This window comes from Acomys minous (assembly GCF_964271855.1).
Source record: "Acomys minous genome assembly, chromosome: 8".
Lineage (NCBI taxonomy): Eukaryota > Metazoa > Chordata > Mammalia > Rodentia > Muridae > Acomys > Acomys minous.
In genome coordinates, this window is record NC_140489.1 from 110,876,210 (window position 1) to 110,896,648 (window position 20,439).

Below are 20,439 nucleotides of genomic sequence, written 5' to 3' on the forward strand. Positions count from 1 at the left end.
CAGTGTTTACCCATTTCTGCATTTTCACGAACAAGCAGTGTATTAAAGAAGTGCACTCGGGGGATTAAAAGACAGCTTTCTTAGCTTTTTCTGAATGAGTCACTGTCCATAAACCCTGCTCACCTTCTGGAAAAATACAAGGAATGGAAATAGTTTGCCTTTGGTTTGCGTTCTTTTCCAGGGAGGTTTCTAAAATAAATTACCTGGGAACACCCAGGTTATGGGTGTTTCTGAACCAAGGAGTCTTTGTTAGTGCTGCCTTCACTCAGCCACAAGTGTCTCACCCAGGCCCAGACCCTATGAACTGTCCTGGGCTTCAGGCGGTCAAGACAAGGACAAAGGCCCTGAGAGACTGCCTCCCACAGATGCCTGGCCATCTCTCAACAGCTTCCACACATATCATCCCCATTAATTCCCACTCTGACACTCCTGGAACTAAAAGAAAACAGAGACTTAGAAAGGTCATATAACTTATCCCAGGGTCACACATTTTTATAAATATTAGATTCCAAACCAAATATATCTCAGGAACTATTTAAGTAGTGTGAAAAAAAACTGACAAACTTAGCAACCTTTAATTGAACAAAAGACAGTCTGAGGATCACATAGCCCTCAGAACCAGAACTGGATCACAGAAACTTCTGCAGCGTGGCTGAACACAAGGCAGAAAAGAGAAATACAGACACCAAGGACTCACATAGGGGAATTTGTTCAGACCAAGTGTGCTAACAGTACATACATTAAAAATCATTTACCAATATCTTAAGAAAATGCCTAATTCACCCTTTCTTTAATGAATAAGCTAAAAAGTTATGGAACAAAATAATATAACGTTCTGAGTGTTAATTTATAAATTCTGATTAGCAAGGAGAGATGGGGATAAAGGGACATTACTTAGCTTTGAAGGGTAGAAACTATGGGACATATTTCAGAGTCCGTTACAGTCACAGTACTGTCAAATCATTAATTCAAAACAACTCTCGTAGGAACCAGAAGCCCTGGTGTTCTTTCCCCCACTGAAGAATGGTCCATTTTCTTTGGTTTTGGAAGCAGACTGCCCACAGCATCTAGGGAAGAGCTTGGCATTTCTCATTAGTCACAGATTCTTCCCGGGTGGTGGGAGGCACTGCCGTCCCACCTCAGTCATCTACTCCAGCAGACACAGAAGTTGCCAGAACAGACTTGATTCACAAGAGCACAAACATGTCTTGTCCACTTTAGTGCTTTCAGAAGCAAGAGCATCCCATGTGATTCTCCTCAGGCTTGATGTAGATTGTAAGATATACCACTGTTCCCTATAGGTAGAAACTGTTCTTGTTGCTGGACATTTCATGTTGAACACACAGAAGTGCTAGTATATGGAGGAACACTTGAGCAATCTTTGGACTGAGCTAGACTGTTACCATTTTAGAACACCTGTCCTAGCAAATGTATGTATGTACGCCCTTTATAGGGCATATACTAAAGCAGGCTCCCGAAATCCCATGTGTAACTACGTCAGCTTTAGTAGATTATGCCAAATTGTTTTCTCTATGTTCGAGCCTATTTAATGAGTTTAATGGGAAACTATTAAATTGTAGTGTGTGTGTGTGTGTGTGTGTGTGTGTGTGTGTGTGTTAGAATAGAACCCAGGACCCCATGAGTATTACACATACTGACACTGGCTGTATCCCATCCTCAGGAAATGTTAAGTTAATCTGACTTATGGTTGTGATATTAAAACACCAGGGCTGGAGTAGACAGTTCTGAGGCTAAGAACAATATTTTTGCTCTTGCAGAGGATCCATATTCAGTTCTCAGCACCCATGTGTCTGCTCTCAAACATCCTTAACTCCCATTCCAGGAATCTGATGCTTTCTTCTGACCTCAGACACCAGGCATGCACGAGGTACACATGCACACATGCAGGTAAAACACTCACGTATATAAAACGAATCTGAGGAAAGCTCTCAAGCTCTTACTAAAAGGTTAACAACCAAGCCAAGGATTTTTAGGGAAACACATTGTGTTCAAGTGGGCTTTATCCCAAGGGGAGCTCTGGAATGTCCATATGTATAACCTGGTCAGCTGCTTTTGTTCTAAGGTTTATTTTTACTTTTAATTATGTGTGTTTGTGTGTAGGTACAAGCATTGCGAGTGCAGGTATCTCAGACAGCAGCAGATTCCCTGGGGCTGGGGTTCCAGGCAGTTGTGAGCAGCCACATGTGGGTGCCGGGAACTAAACTTGGACCTTCTGCAAGAGCAATCTGAGTTCTTAACATCTGGGCCACTGTTTCAGCCCCAGCCCACAACTTTTGAAGGGAAGTAAGCCATAATCGTTTCAAAAGATGCTAAGAAGACATCTATCTGATACAACTCGATAGCTATTCCTAATAAAATTGGAAATAAACTACTTGAGTAATATAAAGACTACTGACCAACTGCCAAATGAATACTCTAAATAACGAGTGATGAAGGCATTTCAGTGAGTCAGTAGCAGATGGGGGGGTAGGGAGTCATTATCATCTTTACTCAGCACTAAATAGGAGTTTCAAGGCAACTAAGATTTCAGAAAAGAAAATCTGTCAACCATCAAAAAAATATCAGAGTATTCTTATGAAGTATTTCTAAACCTCCAAAATAACTGAGAGGGAAACTATTAGAATTAATGAAATTTAATATGCATGTTTATTGTACACAATACATATGTATGCAAATACAATGATCAAGCGTGGGAAGGACGGCAGGAGAGAGAACTGGGATCAGCGTGTGAGGGGTGTATCTCTGGGACAGTGGAAACTTCCAGGAATCTATGAGGGTGACCCGAGCTAAGACTCTTAGTGACAGGAGATAAGGAAAATGAAAGAGTTACACATTCTGTAGCCAAGCAACTTCCAATGGAGGGATGGAGATACCAACCCACCCGCAAAACCTTCAACCCACAATTTTCCCAGCCTATAAGAGGTGTGGGGAGTAGCAGGCTACCAAGAAGAGACTTGATACCCTATGAGGGTACCCTTGATACCCTATGAGGGGGAGGAGGAAGTCCCCCTCAGGCACAGTCATAGGGGAGGGGAGTGAGGGGAAAATGGGAGGGAGGGAAAAATGGGAGGATACAAGGGATGGGATAACCATTGAGATGTAACAAGAATAAATTTTAAAAAAAGAAAGAAAGAAAAACCCAAAAAACAAAAACCAAACAAATAAAATAAAGAAAACAAAGCCAACCAACCAACAACAACAACAACAACAACAAAGAGGTGCGGGGGATAAAGAAAGTGAGGGAATGGCCAAGCAATGACTGGCCCAACCTGAGTTCCATGCCACGAGAGAGCCCACCCCTGACACTATTAATAATATTCTGCTATACTTGCAGACAAGAGGCTAACGTAACTGTCACCTGAGTGGCTTCACCCAGCAGCTGATGAAAACAGATGCAAAGACCCACGACCAAACATTAGGTGGAGCTCAGGGAATCCTATGGAAGAGGAAAGACAGAAAGGTCAAGGACACCACAAGAAAGCCTACACAATCAACTCAACTGGGCCCACGGGGGCTAACATAGACTGAACCACCAACCAGAGAGCATCCATGCGACAGATGTCCTACACATATGTAAAGATGTACAGCTAGGCCCCTACGCATATGTAAAGATGTGGGACCTCCAACAGCAGGATCAGGGGCTGTCTCTGACTCTGTTGCCTGCCTTTGGATCCCTTTCCCGTAACTGGGCTGCCTTGTCCAGCCTCAATGAAAGAAGATGAGCCCAGTCCTACTACAACTTGATATGCCTCGGTGGGCGGATATCCACGGGAGGTCTCCCTTCTCTGAGGAGAAAGGGAGGGAGCATTGGGTGAGGGGAGGTGAGAGGGAATGACCGAGAGAAGGGAGGGGAAGCTCCAATCAAGATGCAAAGTAAATAAGTTAATTAATAGGGGAGACAAACAAACAAACAAAAAACCAAAAAAGACCTTAAAATAGAATGAGAAAATTCATTCATCGTAATGACTAATAAAAACATGAGTCAAACTTGAATCTTATTAAAATTATTAAGATATAAACAAGATATTTTTCTTAGCTAAAAAAGTAATATCCTATGTTAAACTTCCAAAAATACTTTCAACCACTAATAAGATAAAACTGGAGTAAATAAAACATTCCAAATGCCTGAGAATATGTAAAAAGGTAATGAAAAGAACAAGGGTGTAAGATGTGCAGGGAAACTGTGCTGTACTGTACTATAAACCACTGTAAATAAACACAAATCCACTGTAATTAGGTCCATCTGCTGACATCTATAAAGAGAAATAAAAGAAAAATAACAGCATACTGAGAAATGACATTATATATAAAAACTTGGCCACATTGGCATTTTATTTCATTAAAAAAACTTTAATAAGGAGGTACTGAATTCACACAACTTGGAAAATAAACTGCTTTCATTCTTTATAAAATTTAAATGGCATGTAGAATTCAATATAGGGAGCTGGAGAGATGGCTCAGTATGATCTATTTTGTTGGGGACCATAGTTTGGTTCCCGCCACCCACAGTGGAAAGCTCACAACTGCCTATAATTCCAGCTGTAGGTAGATCAGACACTTCTGTCCTTAAGCATGGGCACCGACAGGCCCATCACCTCCCCCACAACACACGTGCACTTTAAAATAAAAAAATTTAAATATTTAAGTTTTATTAAATGTAGAAAAACCAAAGGTGAAAAAGCCCCAACACTACTCCCGAATATGGAGGCCATTCTTTGGATAGGACAGGAGATGGTGACATTAATGTATACAAAATTCTTGAAAGTATGTGGCTGGAGAGATGGCTCATGAGTAAAGGTGCTTGGTGCCAAGTCTGATGACCTGAGTTCAATGGCCAGAACCCACAGGGTGGGAGAGAATGGACATCTACGGGCTGTCCTCTGACCTCCACAGGAATACTGGGACACACACACTTGAATAAATGATTGAGTGAATAAATAAGTTTTAAATATTTTATGTTTTTTCCCAAAATGTCTATATTTCATCAAATCATATACACATATCCTGTATGGGAGGGGTGCACACCTTTAATCCTAGCACTTGGAACACAGACACAGGCAGATCTCTGAGTTTAAGGACAGCCTGATCTACAGAGAGAATTCCAGGACAGCTAGAGATACACAGAGAAACCTTATCTTGAAAGCAAACACACAATATATATACCTATACCCTAATATAAAGTTTTAAATGACAAAAGGTACAAATATCAATAGGTATATCAATGACTGAGGGAAAAACATGCAAATAAAATATTTACATAATGGAAAAAACTTAAAAACTTAGAGGTTAGAAAGAAGGCCAAAATTTTTGCGTATAAATTTTATCTCTGAATAAACCTCCTTATGGAGATAGCTTCAAATGTGGTAAACAAGCCACTGGGAAAATTTTCGTTTCTACCACAGACAGAACTCTGTCTAGGAAAAGGCAAGCTTGGATGCGGGCAGAGTCAATGGCCAAAGTCTCCAAGTCCTCAATAGTTCCTGCTTCACAAATATGTCTGCCAGATATTGTGGAAGGATTGTAGGCATTATCCCAGGTGAAGGCGGATTGGGTGGGCCTTGCCTCCAGCTATGCTGCTCGGAAACACTACCGATACCCCACTGAGATGGACATTATTGAAGGCTGGGAGGAACCATCCTGGGTCCAGAATTCAGGAAACGGACCTCTTTTTTTTTTTTTCTTTTGGGTTTTTTGTTTGTTTTGTTTTGTTTTTTCTTTGTTGTTTTTTGAGACAGGGTTTCTCTATTTTATCTTGGCAGTCCTTTGTAGACCGGCTGGACTTGAACTCAAAGCGATCCACCTGCCTCTGCCTCCCAAGTGCTGGGACTAAAGGCATGCTCCATCACAACCAGCCTCTCCTTGTGTTTCTAATCGAACATCGATAGGAAGAGGGATCCGGGAGAGAGACCGGCTTTATCATGCAGGCAGAGAGGAGAGGAAGAGGCTGCAAGTTCCAACGAGCAGGAGCCCACATGGATAGGTAAAGGACCAGCGCGCAGGCCAGACACCCCTAGGGACCCATCCCATGGAGCAGACACTGGAAGGTTTATTCTTATTTCCCTTTAACCTTTTTTCCCTCTTTTGTAGGATACCTGGGTTGTATAATAAAGTCTAATTGTTAAGAAACAGAGCCAACAAGATATATTGGGCCAGAAGACTGAAGAAGATGCTCCAACATTATAGTTTTGGGTGACTGCTCAGGCAGGAAACTCTCTCTGTCATCTTATTTGGGAAGCTGCTAACCTGCACTCCTGGTATACTCAGGTAATCAATTTTATTCCTTCTCAAGTCTCTGCTGGGGTTGAAGACCAGATAGTTTAGTTTTACAATTAAGCTTAGTTGTTTAGTAGTTAAGATGTTTTTACATCTAGATAAATGTTTTAAGTTGATAATGACAAGATATGATGGAGATTGATCTACATTCAGAATTTTAGACACATCAAGATAGGAAAGATGTTTTCTTCAAGGCTGCCAAATACAAAGAGCCAGAATACTAAGAATGTAACATCTACATGATTCTTGATTGTGTCATGGTTCTTCTTGCTGTAGGTAGTTTATTGTATATGTGTGTAATAATATAAATGTATATATAAATTTTTTTAAAAAAATTAGACCCCTGGAAAAAATAAGAGATTTGAGATGTGAATTTCAGGGTGCTCAGAGTAAAATCCAAATGTCTAAGTTTTTAAAATTTTTATGTATATGAGTGCTCTATTTGCATTTATACCTGCATGCCAGAAGAGGGCCTCAGATCACATTACAGATGGTTATGAGCCACTATATGGTTGCCAGGATTTGAACTCAGGACCTTTGGAAAGAGCAGAAAGTGCTCTTAACTGCTGAGCCATCTCTCCAGCCCCAAATGTCACTGAGCCCAGCATAAAAACCCCTCTAAATTTTTTATTGTAATTTATTCAGATTACATAACAATTGGTTTGTTATCCCCTCACTCATATCTTCCCATTCCCACCCTCCCTCCCTCTTCAGCCCTGTTCTCCTCTAGACCTCTGACAGAAGGGGACCTTCTCCCCCACCATATGACCATCTCATCCGGATAGCCTGCTTCCCCTTCATCTGTGTGCCACTGGCCCTCCCCACTATGGGGAAGTGATAAAATCAGGGGGCACCAGAGTTCATGTCAGAGGCAGTCTGTCCCGCCCCCCAACCATGAAGAATGAACTGTCTATTGGCTAGATCTGAACATGGGTCTAAGCTCTCTGCATGCACTGTCCCTGGTTGGTGCAACAGTTTGTGCAGGCTCCTCTGGGTCGAAATCCCCTGGCCTTGAAGGGCTCCTGAACCCTCTGGGTCCTTCCATTCCCCCATTCTTTTATACCACTCTCACCTGGAGTCCAGAAGAGTCCCAGCATCTATCCTAATCCCCTGCTGGATGGAGTCTCTCAGAGGACATCCATGTTGGACTAATATCCACTTATGAGTGAGTATTTACCATGCGTGTCTTTCTGGGTCTGGGCTGCCTCACTCAGGATGATCTTTTCTAGTTCCATCCATTGCCTGTAAATTTCAAGATTTCCTTGTTTTTTAATAGCTGAGTATATTGTGTAAATTAACCCTATTTCGTTATCTATTCTTCGGCTGAGGGGCATCTATGTTGTTTCCAGATTCACCAACCCTATATCTGACAAAGGGCTAATACTGAAAATATATAAAGAACTCAGGAAATTAAACATCACCAAACCAAATAACCCAATTAAAAAATGGGGTACAGAATTAAACAGAGAATTTTCAATAGAGGAACATCAAATGGCCGTGAAACACCTAAAGAAGTGCTCAACTTCCTTAGTTATCAGGGAAAAGCAAATCAAAACAACTCTAAAGATTCCATCTTACACCTATCAGAATGACTAAGATCAAAAAATCAAGTGACAGCACATGCTTGCGAGGATGTGGAGAAACGGGGAGCACTCCTCCATTGCTGGTAGGAGTGCAAACTTGTACAACCACTTTGGAAATCCATGTGGTGCATTCTCAGAAAATTGGAAATAGTGCTACTGCAAAACCCAGCTATACCTCTTCAGGGCATATACCCAAAAGATGCTCCACCTTAAAACAAGAACATTTGCTCAACTATGTTCATAAGAACCCTTTTAAAACAATTGTCCAAGTTTAAAAAGGGCTCCTTATGCAGAACACAGTGGTGTATGCTGTAATCCCAGCACTCTGAGAGCCATAGGCAGGTGTATCTCTGTGAGTTTGAGGGCAGCCTGGTCTACAAAGTGAGTTCAGGACAGTCAAAGCTACACAGAGAGACCCTGTCTCTAAAAACCAAAAACCAAACAAACAAAAGACACAGAGGACAGGGGCTCTTATATGTGACCAAAAGACTACGGAATTAGAAAAATGTACTTCTAAAAATGAGAAACAGAAGTATTTATAAATTAGCTTTTACAAATCAGTTAAGTAAATAGGCAAACACAACAGAGACTTGGTTAGGAGCAAAAATGAAAAAGAACTGCAAAAGTGCAGCTATGGCCAGTTGCTGCAGTGGGAATCTGAGAGACACAAAACTTTGCCCTGCTGCGACTCCCATGAGGCAGGGACATTAGGGACAGAGGGTTAAGTTAAGACTCGTCAGCTGACCTTCACAGAGATTTCTGGGTGCACCCAACAAGTCTCAATGCCCTTTAAAGTAGAACATAACAAAAAGAGCAAGCCAGATGGTGGGGAACACTTATGTACCCTTGCCAGAGCGGAAGCAGAGAGAGCCATGTCCAAGGACAGACAGCAAGCATGGAAGCTGATGACCAGTGGAGGACTATGCATTCCATCCTACAATCCTAGAGAGACTCAATGAATTTTTCTGAAGATGCCTTTTTGGCCCTCTTGGACGCTGAACTAAGGGTCCACTAGAGTCAGTGTGGGATTCTAACCTACAGAACTATGAATAAATAAAAAGACGTTTAAGCTGTTAAACGTGTGGTAATTTGTTATGCATACTGTTATCCATAGGAGGCATTCAAACCATCCACAAACTCAAAAAATGATACTAAGGTATAGAAATCAGCTATCTAGAATTAACACAGAAAACTCACTACCTCTACTAGGCCTTCTGTTTCTCTGTCCCTCCTTCCCTGCCTGTCTCTTTGCCCAGCACCCCTTGTTAGTGGGTATAAAGAAAATGTCTCTGCACACTTACTGATAGAAATATAAGTTAGCCCAGACTCTCTGGGGCACAATCTGCCAAAATGCATGAAAAAAATTAAGTATACATATCCTTCTGTACATCAATGCACTCCAGGGAACCTATTCCACAGAGGCAAAGCCATTAAAATCACAAATATACAGACAGGACTGTTTATTATAGTAGTAAATATAACAAAGTGAATATCCACCAATATAGGATGTGTATCAACAAATGATAGTACGACAACACCATAGAGTAAGACAGCCACTAAGAGAATGAGGAAATGTGGGGAGTAAGAGGATTCCCACATGTTGTTGGATGAAAACGTGAGATGCAGAGAATACATGACTTTATTCATTTAAAGCAAGCTAGCTTACCAAAATCTTCTCATTTTCCTTATAAAAGGCTGCTTGTGCATGTTAAGATATTTAGAATTAGGCATAGTTGTCAACAGCTTTAATCCAAGCAGAGGCAGAAGTACCTCTGTGAATTCAAAGCCAACCTGATCTACACAGCGACAGCAAATTCCAGGACAGCCAGGGCTACACACTGAAAATCTGTCTTAAAAAAAAAAAAAAAAAAAAAAAAAAAAAAGGAACAAAACCTAAATTTAGAAGTGATCCAGGTGTGTATAGTCTTTAGGATGCTCATCATCTATAAGAAATTAGAAATGGGAGAGTGCCAAGGAAACACAGACTAAGCCAAAGCATGTCTGACGCATGCACATTAGGATGAACCCTAGATTCCTATCCGGAAGGCAGGCGTGAAGGCACGGTGGAAGATGACTAACCTCACGTATTAGTTTGTGCTAATTATATGGACTGCTAGTCTTTCATTTGTGGCTCATGTCAGAGATAAATTAACCCCTTTCTTGTGACTTTCCTTGAGCACTCACCTCTAATATTCCATGCGTTTTAATTATTATCTGTGTCTGGCTGGAGTACAGTGTGTTGGGTAGACTTCTGCCTGCTCGTTGGCACACAGCAGGCACTGCACTACAGGAGGAGCATGTAAAGAGAGAAGTCCTTAACAGTGCTTGACAGGGTTAGAAACACCTCTTCTCCCACGTGCACAGTCCAGCATGGGCAGGATGACAAGTGTGAGGTGTAAAGAGAAAGCTGCCTTGAGTAGTCTGTTTCTTCTTGGGCAGACAGACCCAAATTTCTCCCCAATCAGAGCTCTGACCTCAATCTCAGGGCCAAACTCACATCCCCAAATATACGTGAACATCATCAAACGACTGGTGTATTCATACCCATACAAGGGGAGGCCAACCTCAGGTGCTGTCCCTCTGGAGCTATCCACTTTATGCTTTGAACACAGTTTCTCACAGGGCTAGAGCTTGCCAATTTTTGTAGAACAGCTGCCAGCAATCCCCCCAAAATCAACCTGTCTCGCCTCCCCAGAACCGCATCCTATCATTTTATATGTGGGGGGTGGGGGTGGAATTCAGGTCTCTAGACTTGCAAGGCAAGCACTTCACAGGGCTAGCCGTTTTCCCAGATACCCTCACCTCCCACCCTGTTTTGAAATTATGCGTGTAGGCCTTTATGTGGTCAGAGGCATCAGACAGGTGGTATTCAGTGGGTAGATGTGGGTGCTGGGAATACACTAGGGCTCTCGCCAAGAGTGGGAAGCACTCTTCTGAGCTTTTTCTCTAGCCCCTAAAGGGTGTTGATGAATAATACAGACCTGAAATTTTGTAATAGATACTCTACTTATCCAGACAACAAATAACCGAATCATTTCTAGATAGTACATAACCAAGCAAAGTGCTAAGGGGAAACTTAGGAAAAAACAAATATGGTCCATGTTCTAAGGAGCTTACAAAGACAAAACAAATCCTTGTTTTATTTTATTAGGTGACAAGTGAGCAGCTCTTACTATACAAAGTGTGAGCTGAGGACAGAGGAGAATCAAGACAATGTGTAAAATACCTTAATCACTACTACTTACTCACAGCACTGCGGAATGTTCCAAAATACTTTCCAAAGACTATGTGTAAAACTCATCAAAAATTCCTTGTTAGACCTTGTACTCTCAAAATCACTTTGAAAATACACAAGATAAAAATTTAATGTGCCTATCAGCAGAGGCCAAGTGTGTATAAACTATATACACCGAGGGCACAAAATTACTTGGACCTACAATCAAGTTCAAATGTAAAACAAAACACCTGCAATTGAGTGTGCATTCCCAAGCAGTCTACAGAAATAAAAGAGCTCGTGGCTGTTTAAATGCCCCCCCCCCCACTGGAGTGTGGGTGTCTCTTCAACACACTGATTGCATTTCCTTTGACTTTTGACCCAGTACTAGGATTGCTGAAACGGGTTTGTTGTTGTTTTTGTTAGTGCATAAGGGTTGTACACTAACCCCACCAATAATACTGAATTTCATTTATTACTTGATCTTTCTCCACATCCTTGCCAGTACAATGTGATTCCATTCAATCATTAAAAGACACGGAACCTAGCCATTTGCAACAGTGTGTACAGGCGGAAGGACATGTCAGAAGAAATATGTCAGGTATATAGTACAGCTCCCGCACGGTCTCACCTATGCAGAAAACCTAAACACGTTCTCATGGAAGGACCTCAGTTGAAGACCTCATAGCTGAGAGGAGGAGTGATAAGTTCTGGTGTTCTACAAACAGCAAGGTGAACTAACAGTCATGTACTAATCTCAGAGAGGACTTCAGAAGTATTCACCATAAAGAAGTAAGTTTAAGGTGGTGGGTATGTAACTACCTGAGCTGATCACTACCACATATACACACAAATCAAAACATCACATTGTGCTTCATAAATATGCACACGTGCTATGTTAACTGAAAATGATAGAGCTGGGGAGACGGCTCAGTGGTTACGAGCACCAGAGGACCCAGGTTCCATTCCCAGCACCCACCCACATGGCAGCTCACAACTGTAACTCTAGTCGCAGGGATCTAATGCCCTCTTGGGGCATCCACAGACACTGGGCTTGCAACATGAACATGCACCCGCAGGCAAGACATTCATACATAAAAAATAAACACATCTAAAAAGGGCAAGAGGAAAAGGAATAGGAGGAAACCTGTATGTCTGAGTTAGAAGCAACCGGGATTCTTTCTGAGATGCATCAGGAAACTGAGCAGGTTGTTTCACTGAAGAACGGCTTCCACAGAAATGAACTGAGACTAAATGCTGCTTCAGGCGACTCTGTGTTCTTTGAAAGGCTGTGAATAGCAGTGGGCAGAACCTAACTCTAATGCTGCTAGGCCTGTGAGGGGAGCCTACTAATAAAGTACTCAAGTATTACACAGGGTAAAAGCTTTGTGTTCATTTTAACATGTATCCAGTGCTATTTTACTAGCCAGAACATTCTAGAACACGAAGTGTTATTTTAAAAATTAATTAAATAGAACCAATGTAAGACAAATCAGAGCCCCTGATTTTTTTTTTTAGATTAAAAGAGATCATCTTTTAGTCTTTTGAGGAGGGCTGGAAGAGAGATTGCCCATGCCACAGGCCCGGCTTCTTTTCTTTCTTGGTATGGCGGTTCTTTCTTCTTGTTTTCATTCAAGTTACTCAGCAAACAAGCTGCTGCTGAAATTGCTTTAGCTCTAATTCAACTTTGTTTATATGTGAAAACTTACTTCTTGGTCACACTTAGGAAGGAGGTAGACATCAGTACATGCTAGCGTTCCAGCTCACTGCATGGAACAGCACAAGCTGCATTTCTCTAATTCAAGAGTGACACAGTTTTCTTTCTGTGAACTTTTTTTTTCCCCTTAATAAAAGCAAAGTTTCTCACTTGAGAATGCTGGGACTTTCTAACACCACTCTTAGTTTGATGATGCTGATATGTAATATCTGATTGGCTATTTTCTTAAATATTTGATGTGAGGTGAGATTGGGAACCTAGAACATAAAAGCTATAGCACAGGGATAGCACTTAGCACCGTTTAGCAGGCATGTAGGCTCTGCATCGCTGGGCCAACTACCTTTCTGGAGTAAACAGGATAAGAGAACATGGAGTCAGCATCTGGACCATTCTCTATGCTAAAACCATCTAAGGGAAAGAGAATGTCTGTGAAGCAAGCCTTTCCTATGAAGACGCTGCAGACTGTTCTCACTAGAACCAACATATTCAAGCTTAACTACAACCATCATGACCTTTAATTAATCTAGAATCAACACAAGACACAGGCTGCCTTAGGACTTTCTGGGCTTCTCAGTTTTTCTCTTTTGGTGAAGTTAAGGCTTAAGATACAGTTTGGTGACAATGCTGGACTAGCACACATCAAACTCTGGCTCGGCTTTGATGCCTAGCACTGAAAAATATGTACCCCCTCCAAAAAAAAAACCTGTCCCCCAAAGATAAGGATTCAAAATTTTTAGAGTTTCATGGAGTGTTGCTTTACCAAACTGGGTGTCCTAGCACACTGAAACTGAGAAATTCACAAAGAGATGTTTCATGATTATGGCATTGGCATTAAAGGGAACCCTAGATTTCCAAGTGCTTCTAGAATACCTTACATCAAGGACAGAGCTGGGATCTCTCAACGCCTCAGTAGTCTTGTGAAACCCAAAACAGGTAAACCTCTATCATTATTCAGTATCATTACTCTGACCCTAGTGGTTCAGCATGTCACTAATAACTTTCAGTTCTCTTGCTCTTCCAAGATAGGTTATTCCAAATGACTCCAGCAAACCATGTTTCTGTTTAAAAAGACAAATGGGAATTTCTAACAACACTGAATACACATAACACACACACACACACACACACACACACACACACACACACACACACACACACACACACACACACCAGAGGTATATCCCTCCTCACCACGCCAACATATAACAAAGCTGATCTGATGGTGTTGGAAGAGGGTGTTTTAGAGTCCACACTGCATTGTGAATTCAGATTATATGGAAGACAGCTTGCACCCTGAGCAAGCAAAGCCCTTGAGAAGCAATGTTGACTTGAGGTCAGAGGATATAGACCATTTTTGGTTGGTAAATAGCCCAACAAAGGGAGGGGACATTAAATATACATGTGTCTACAATTTAAAAGTTATTTGAACACTTGAAAATATGAAATACTAGGTACGTATACATGCCACATGCCCACTGATCTCAGGAGGCATTTTAATTTGCCGGCTTTCCTCAGGTCCAGTGTTCACAGTGGCAAGCTTCCCCACCCTTCTCACAATCCGACCCAAGAACGTTTCGTTACTTTGCACTTCTGGCTGCTTTGTGTATGCTCTCCAATTTCTCTGCATTCTTCACACTCTAACAAAAGCCTTCGATATTAAAGTATTTGCGCAGGTTCACTGCAAAGTTATGGCTAGATTCCAAAATTCACACAGTCCAATTCACGACACACCTATAAGCACATTAACTATATTTGTACACTTTATTTAAAAACAAATAATACACTTAGAGCCACCAAAACTGGATATCATTAGCTTATCCATACCCTGAATTTACAAAAGGAACTTCTTGCACCACAAAAATTAGCATTTGGATTTACATTAATTGATATTATAACTAAAATTTAAGACACCCAAATATCAAACAATCTGGCCCAGGGCTCACCAGCTGGGGGTTTGGGTTGGAGAGAAAGGGTCATTTAGGAATCTGAACTGATGATACCCTGAGATCCGCTCCAGTAAACTGATAGTGAGAAGACATAAAATAAGTGGGAGATTTCAGTATTACAAAAAAGTGGTTCCTCCTAAAAACAGGCGCTGGATCATATAGCTGGGGTGGGAATGGGGGACACTCCTTAATCTGGAATGAAAAAAAAAGTGTGTGAAGGGGGCTATATTTGTTTTTTTCGCAAGAAGCCAACATCAGCCAAACAATGAAGAGAAAGCAGGCAGAGTGGGACATAGCAGACCAAAAACTTCCTAATGCTGTATTGCCAATCTCAGCAGCTCGCCACAATCAATTCAAATCCCAGTCTCTGAGACCCTTTCAGAAAGAGCTAGCGTACAACAGGCAAAATCATTCCACATTAACAAGGCACTCACTGGTTCACAGCCCAGTAAAAACCCGGGCACACATTAAGTTAATCTAAATTAACATGAACTTTCTCATTTGCAGCAGAGGGATGATGAGCATGTGGTCCTAGTTAAATGAAATCTAAAAGCTTGACTAGCCAAGATGCAGGAAAAATCCTCAGCACCAGTTCAGAAACATGTTAGAATAAATAGTGGGGTCGAGGGGTCTCTTTTGGTCTAACATAAACTTTTCAAAATTAAACACATAACAATAAAACTGATGTAAAGGTTTGTCAACTACTTCGTCAGTGTGGAGTCCCTTCCACTGACACAGAGACCCAACTGCATGCTTGACATGGACAACTGCAAAGCTCTTATTGACAAATGCAAAACTGATTCAATTAGCTTACCTGCTAACAATATATTCATTTTCTAACCTTCCACTAAAACGGACTTTAAGAAATGATACAACACACACACAGACACACACACAGACACACGCACACACACACTCTTCATCAGAGACTACTTTTGTACAACCAGAATCCCAGTGTCAAACACTCTACTGCAATATAAACAAACAAGTAACATAGTCAAGTAGGCAATTTCTAAGCCAATAAGTGAGTAACTGTATACCTAAGAGTGTTGAAATAACTTTCAAAGAATAAAGTAAGTGAAATAAAACTAAACTCTTCTTTCCAGGTAAACTTTTTGCTGTTGTTTTTTGAGATAAGGGCTTATGTAGCCCAGGCTGGCCTTGAACTCCTTACACAACTGAGGATAATCTTGAACTTGAAATCCTCTTGCCTCCACCCTTTTTTTTCCCCCTTGAGACTGGGTTTCTTTGTGTAGCCTTGGCTGTCCTGGACTCACTTTGTAGACAGTGATCCGCCAGCCTCGGCCTGCTGAGTGCTGGGATTAAAGGTGTACGCCATCACACCCGGCTCTTTGCCTCCACCTCTTAAGTACTAAGATTTTAAGAGTGTGCCATTATGTCTGAAGTCTCACGTAAATTCAGTAACAATTTGATTTTTGGTTCAAAATATCATACAGAAGTAACAACCAGGAGCTCTCCTCCACTCACTAAAAACAACGATGGTATTTTTAAGCCATCCTTGGGGAAAACAAAACAAACAAGCAAAAAAACTAAAACTAATTCAAATGTTTCAGTCTGCTTTGTGACAATACAACTGAGATGACAAAATCTAAGGGAAGCACCAACAGATTTTTAAATTGTATCAACCATCATTTCTAATGTCATAGAGATTCTACTTAAAATGGCAGCAATGACAATGAGGTAGATATGAGAGGCCATTTAAAATTCTTCAAGACTATTCTTAGGTGGAATTTTAATTAGTTCAAGTGTTTCATCTAAAAGCAATTTTTACTAGTTCAATCCTCATTATATAAGAATTTTATGCCACACTCTTGTGAATAGGGGAAATATATGAGGTACTAAAAAAGCAAGCTTTAAAAAACTGCAACAATGAGAATCCCATACTTCTGGGAACCAATAATTTGTTACCTAAAGTTGACTTTAATTCAAAAACAGCTATTTGTTCTTTACTGAATTTTCTAGAAATTCACATTCAAAACTCTTGGAAAGCATATAAGGTGCTCCAAAGAGCACACTGAGTATGCTTGCAATGTCCCCTGAAGTCCTGGAAGTTGAGCAGGTACATTAAAAGACACTGACGGTCACAAATCACGATCTTCACAGATTGGCAAACACACACACACACACACACACACACACACACACACACAATCTCTCATGCTCTCTCTTGCCCCTCCCACCCCTGACACATATTCAACCTTCACCCTCACTATAAGGCTGCATTTGTAGGTTTTTTTTTTTTGAAAGGCACCTCTCACTTTCTAGCTATTGCCTTCTCGATGACACATTTTGTCAAAAAGCTTGAAGTTCAATGGAAAAAGTTCAGTACTGAGAATGGAATTTTTTCAATTCACATTTGAATAGCCAGGTTTTCTTACATTCAGATTTTAATAAACTAGAATGACAGTCTTTAAAACAAGCATGCTAGCCTATAATGAATATAGTATATACAGTAATTTAAACACTTAGAACTATATATTATACTGTAAAAGCAAACAGCACAGCACTCTTCATACTCATCAACTTCTGAGTATACTACCTCCAAAAATGAAAACACAAACAGTAAAATGCACCCATGGTTTAGATATATATATATAGTTTATATATTATATATATCCCTATAATATATATAATATATATTTATAAAATATACATACATTTTAAACATCTTTCAAATAAAGAATCATTATCTTCAAAAGAAATTTATAGCAAGAATACTGAAGGAATGGAAGTCAAGATAAACAAATAATTTCTCACAAAGTTCATTATCAGTGATAACAGTTCAATTTCCCCCTTTTAGTTACAACTGAATGATTACAAAAGCTAAATACTTTGCATAACTAATTATCTGTTTAATGGCAAAAATTGATAAATTTGTTCAATAGAAAAATACTGAAGGTCATTATATCACTTATTTGTCTGTGGTTTGAGTAGCAAATGAGCTCCATGTGACAGCTGCATTTTGAGGAGTACTGTAAGCTCCCAGAGACACACCCACAACACATGAAAATAAGGCAGGGACCTAACCACCTGTTGATTTTCATACTACTCCAAACCTGTAAATATTTATGAAAGCATTTCAATGATTTTGAATCTTGAAATTATTCATCTTGTGAATTTTCACTAGGATGGGGAAAGTCAAGCACATGTACATGCTACCATCTGGTGAGAAGACAGCTCTGGCTCATTCCTAGCCTGAGAGCAAACAGGGTTAGTTTAGAACAATCTCTTTCTATGTGCAGTCTTCAATGGCACAAGACACGCTTCCTAAAAAACTGACAACAGTTTTATCATTTGTACTATACTTTGCCTATCTTAGGATTATTTCCCACCCATTAACAGGAAAACTTCAATCATGAGGCACAGAACAAACAGGGCAGACTCTCATAGGTTCCATGTTGGTGACAAGATTAAGACATACACTGAAGAATATGAAAGTAATAAATCAGTAACTGTGGTCGGCCATCATTAAATATACCACTTCTGACTGGAATCTTCTAATAGTATACAAATGTGAGGTTAACAAATCCTTTTGTTCAATTTACAAAGGATGGAAGAATTTACCCATCACAATGTAAAACTCTAGCCACATGAAAATACAAGCATTTACCTGGTATTTATGTCTAACTCAATTCACTTGCACATACCAATCTATCTGTCAAGTCTGCATGTTAACCAGAGCATGAAGATAAAATGCAGTTGTGTTAAAACACTACAGTGTGTCTGTATAATAACCAGGGAAATTCAACCTTATAACATAATGTTAGTGAAAATTTGCCTGCACACTGGACAATTCTAAACAGATGAGCAGAAATTTTTAAAAAGTCAATTATCAACCATATCATGATGAGAGTACTACTTCAAAGAATAATCACCAGAAAATGTCATGGTTATGACAATGGAATTATTTTAATAGGTTATAATAATTATGGGTATAATATTCTTAAGACTGAGATCCTATGGCATATATACTTTGGTGAAAAGGTGGACATTAATTTATATTTAATGTTTATATTACTAGTCTCTGTCATTTGGGACAAAAGCAGAGAAATAGTGCGAGGGGTATGAAGAGCATCCAACAGTTACAAGTAAGAGGTCTGCATGGCCAGGCACTAGGTTAGTCAGCAGGATTCTGAGATTTCCAAAAGCTGACCACATATGGATCACAGAGAAATGTAAAACCTGGCATTTTAAGACATGGTTTTCTCTGTATACAATATTGATTTGTTCTTCATCAAAACGTGTGTTCCGATTAAACAATGGAGAGGGGGAGAACAAACCTTGTAAATGTCACAGGCACCAAGGTCTCCCATCTAGATCTCTACAGTGTTCTCAGAGACACTGGAAGAGGACTTCCAGGAGTGCACTGCTTTATCAAGCACGGCTCAGAAGCACCTGCCTGGGGTACCCACATGCTTTGGACTACATGACATAAAAATTATAAACTGTTTCTAGCAGGTGCAGACAACATGAAAGTCAAAGACAGGGAAGAAACAGTGGGAATACGTGAACCAGTTATATGGGTGTTGAGACATGGGCGCTAATAAATAGTTTTCTCCTTTTTCAGTCACTAGGAAGTAAATTTCATCATTATGAAATAATCACTCTAGTACTATAAATGGCACATTAATGAAGCAAATTTTTAAACAAATTATTATAGAAAGATTCCCTGTTTGCCCTTAACAATAAGTTAAAACCTTTAGTAAAGCAGACTCTATTAACTGTTTTTCATCATGAGTGCTTGGTCGTAGTAAATGGTACCACATCTACTTTCAAACTTGAATACAATATAGAATCTGCTTGCAAACTAAGTATTTTTTTGCATTTCTGAATAATAAAATAATTAACATATTACTGCATCTTTCCCTCCTAATAGGTGAAATGGTTTGCCATGTGCTTTATGAAGGGCTGGATGGAGAGCTATGTTAGAAACTCATCTGAACACTGTCTGGCCGCCATACACAGGGGGGCTGGTAGAGCTCACTACCTAGGACGCTTAGCACATGTCTCAGGGTGGAAGTACAGCTAAGTTTCCACTCTACTCATGCCTGGCCACCCAACTTTAATTATCCTTTACAGCATGCCCTGTTTACTAAAAAGGGAGAAGCTAATCCGGTTTCGCTCAGGCCTGCCTAGCGAATGAGAACAACTTCAGAAATAAAAGTGCCTCTTTGGGGGGAAATGTCAAAGTTTGAGGCTCACAGATTCGGCTGAGCTCGCAGCAACCTGAACACACTTTAATTTTAGAAAACAGTATACGAATTGCAAAACTATACTTTAACGAAGTTCTCTGTGCTCCCTCAGCAGAACAAAAGGGCAGGGCGAGCGGTTTCTTGCCCTGGTCTTCCGTATCTTTGTTGTGCAGTTGACTTTTATAAAGAGCTACAAGGTGAAGCTGATGCATCACATCATACAAAGACCTTAGCCAGGGCGTCGGCTCCAGCACTGGCTATATAGCATTTGGAAGGGTGGAACGCTACATCATGGATCGATTCCTCAAATTTTTTCCGATGAGCTGTGAACTCTTGTATACATGTCTTACTTTCTAAATTCCATAAGCGTATTGAACAGTCATGACCTATTTCAAAAGAGAAGGGGTTGAAAGGAACAATTATGCCAACATGAAAATGGTAAGGACAAATAAATAATCCATAGTGAATGTAC

The 20,439-nt window shown here is 40.3% G+C and overlaps 1 protein-coding gene across 3 annotated transcripts in view; it reads right to left on the bottom strand.

The window, feature by feature from the left end:
• Positions 1-560: 560 nt before the first annotated feature.
• STRN (striatin) overlaps positions 561-20,439 on the bottom strand; it is a 100,381-nt gene continuing 80,502 nt past the window's right edge. For 2 of the 3 annotated variants that reach the window (XM_084793088.1, XM_084793089.1), the window contains one exon: positions 561-20,353. In XM_084793088.1, coding sequence (XP_084649214.1) covers positions 20,184-20,353 — 170 coding nt within the window. In that variant the 3' untranslated portion in view covers positions 561-20,183. The remainder of the gene's footprint in view (positions 20,354-20,439) is intronic. The other variant, XR_014781288.1, reaches the window with a different exon arrangement.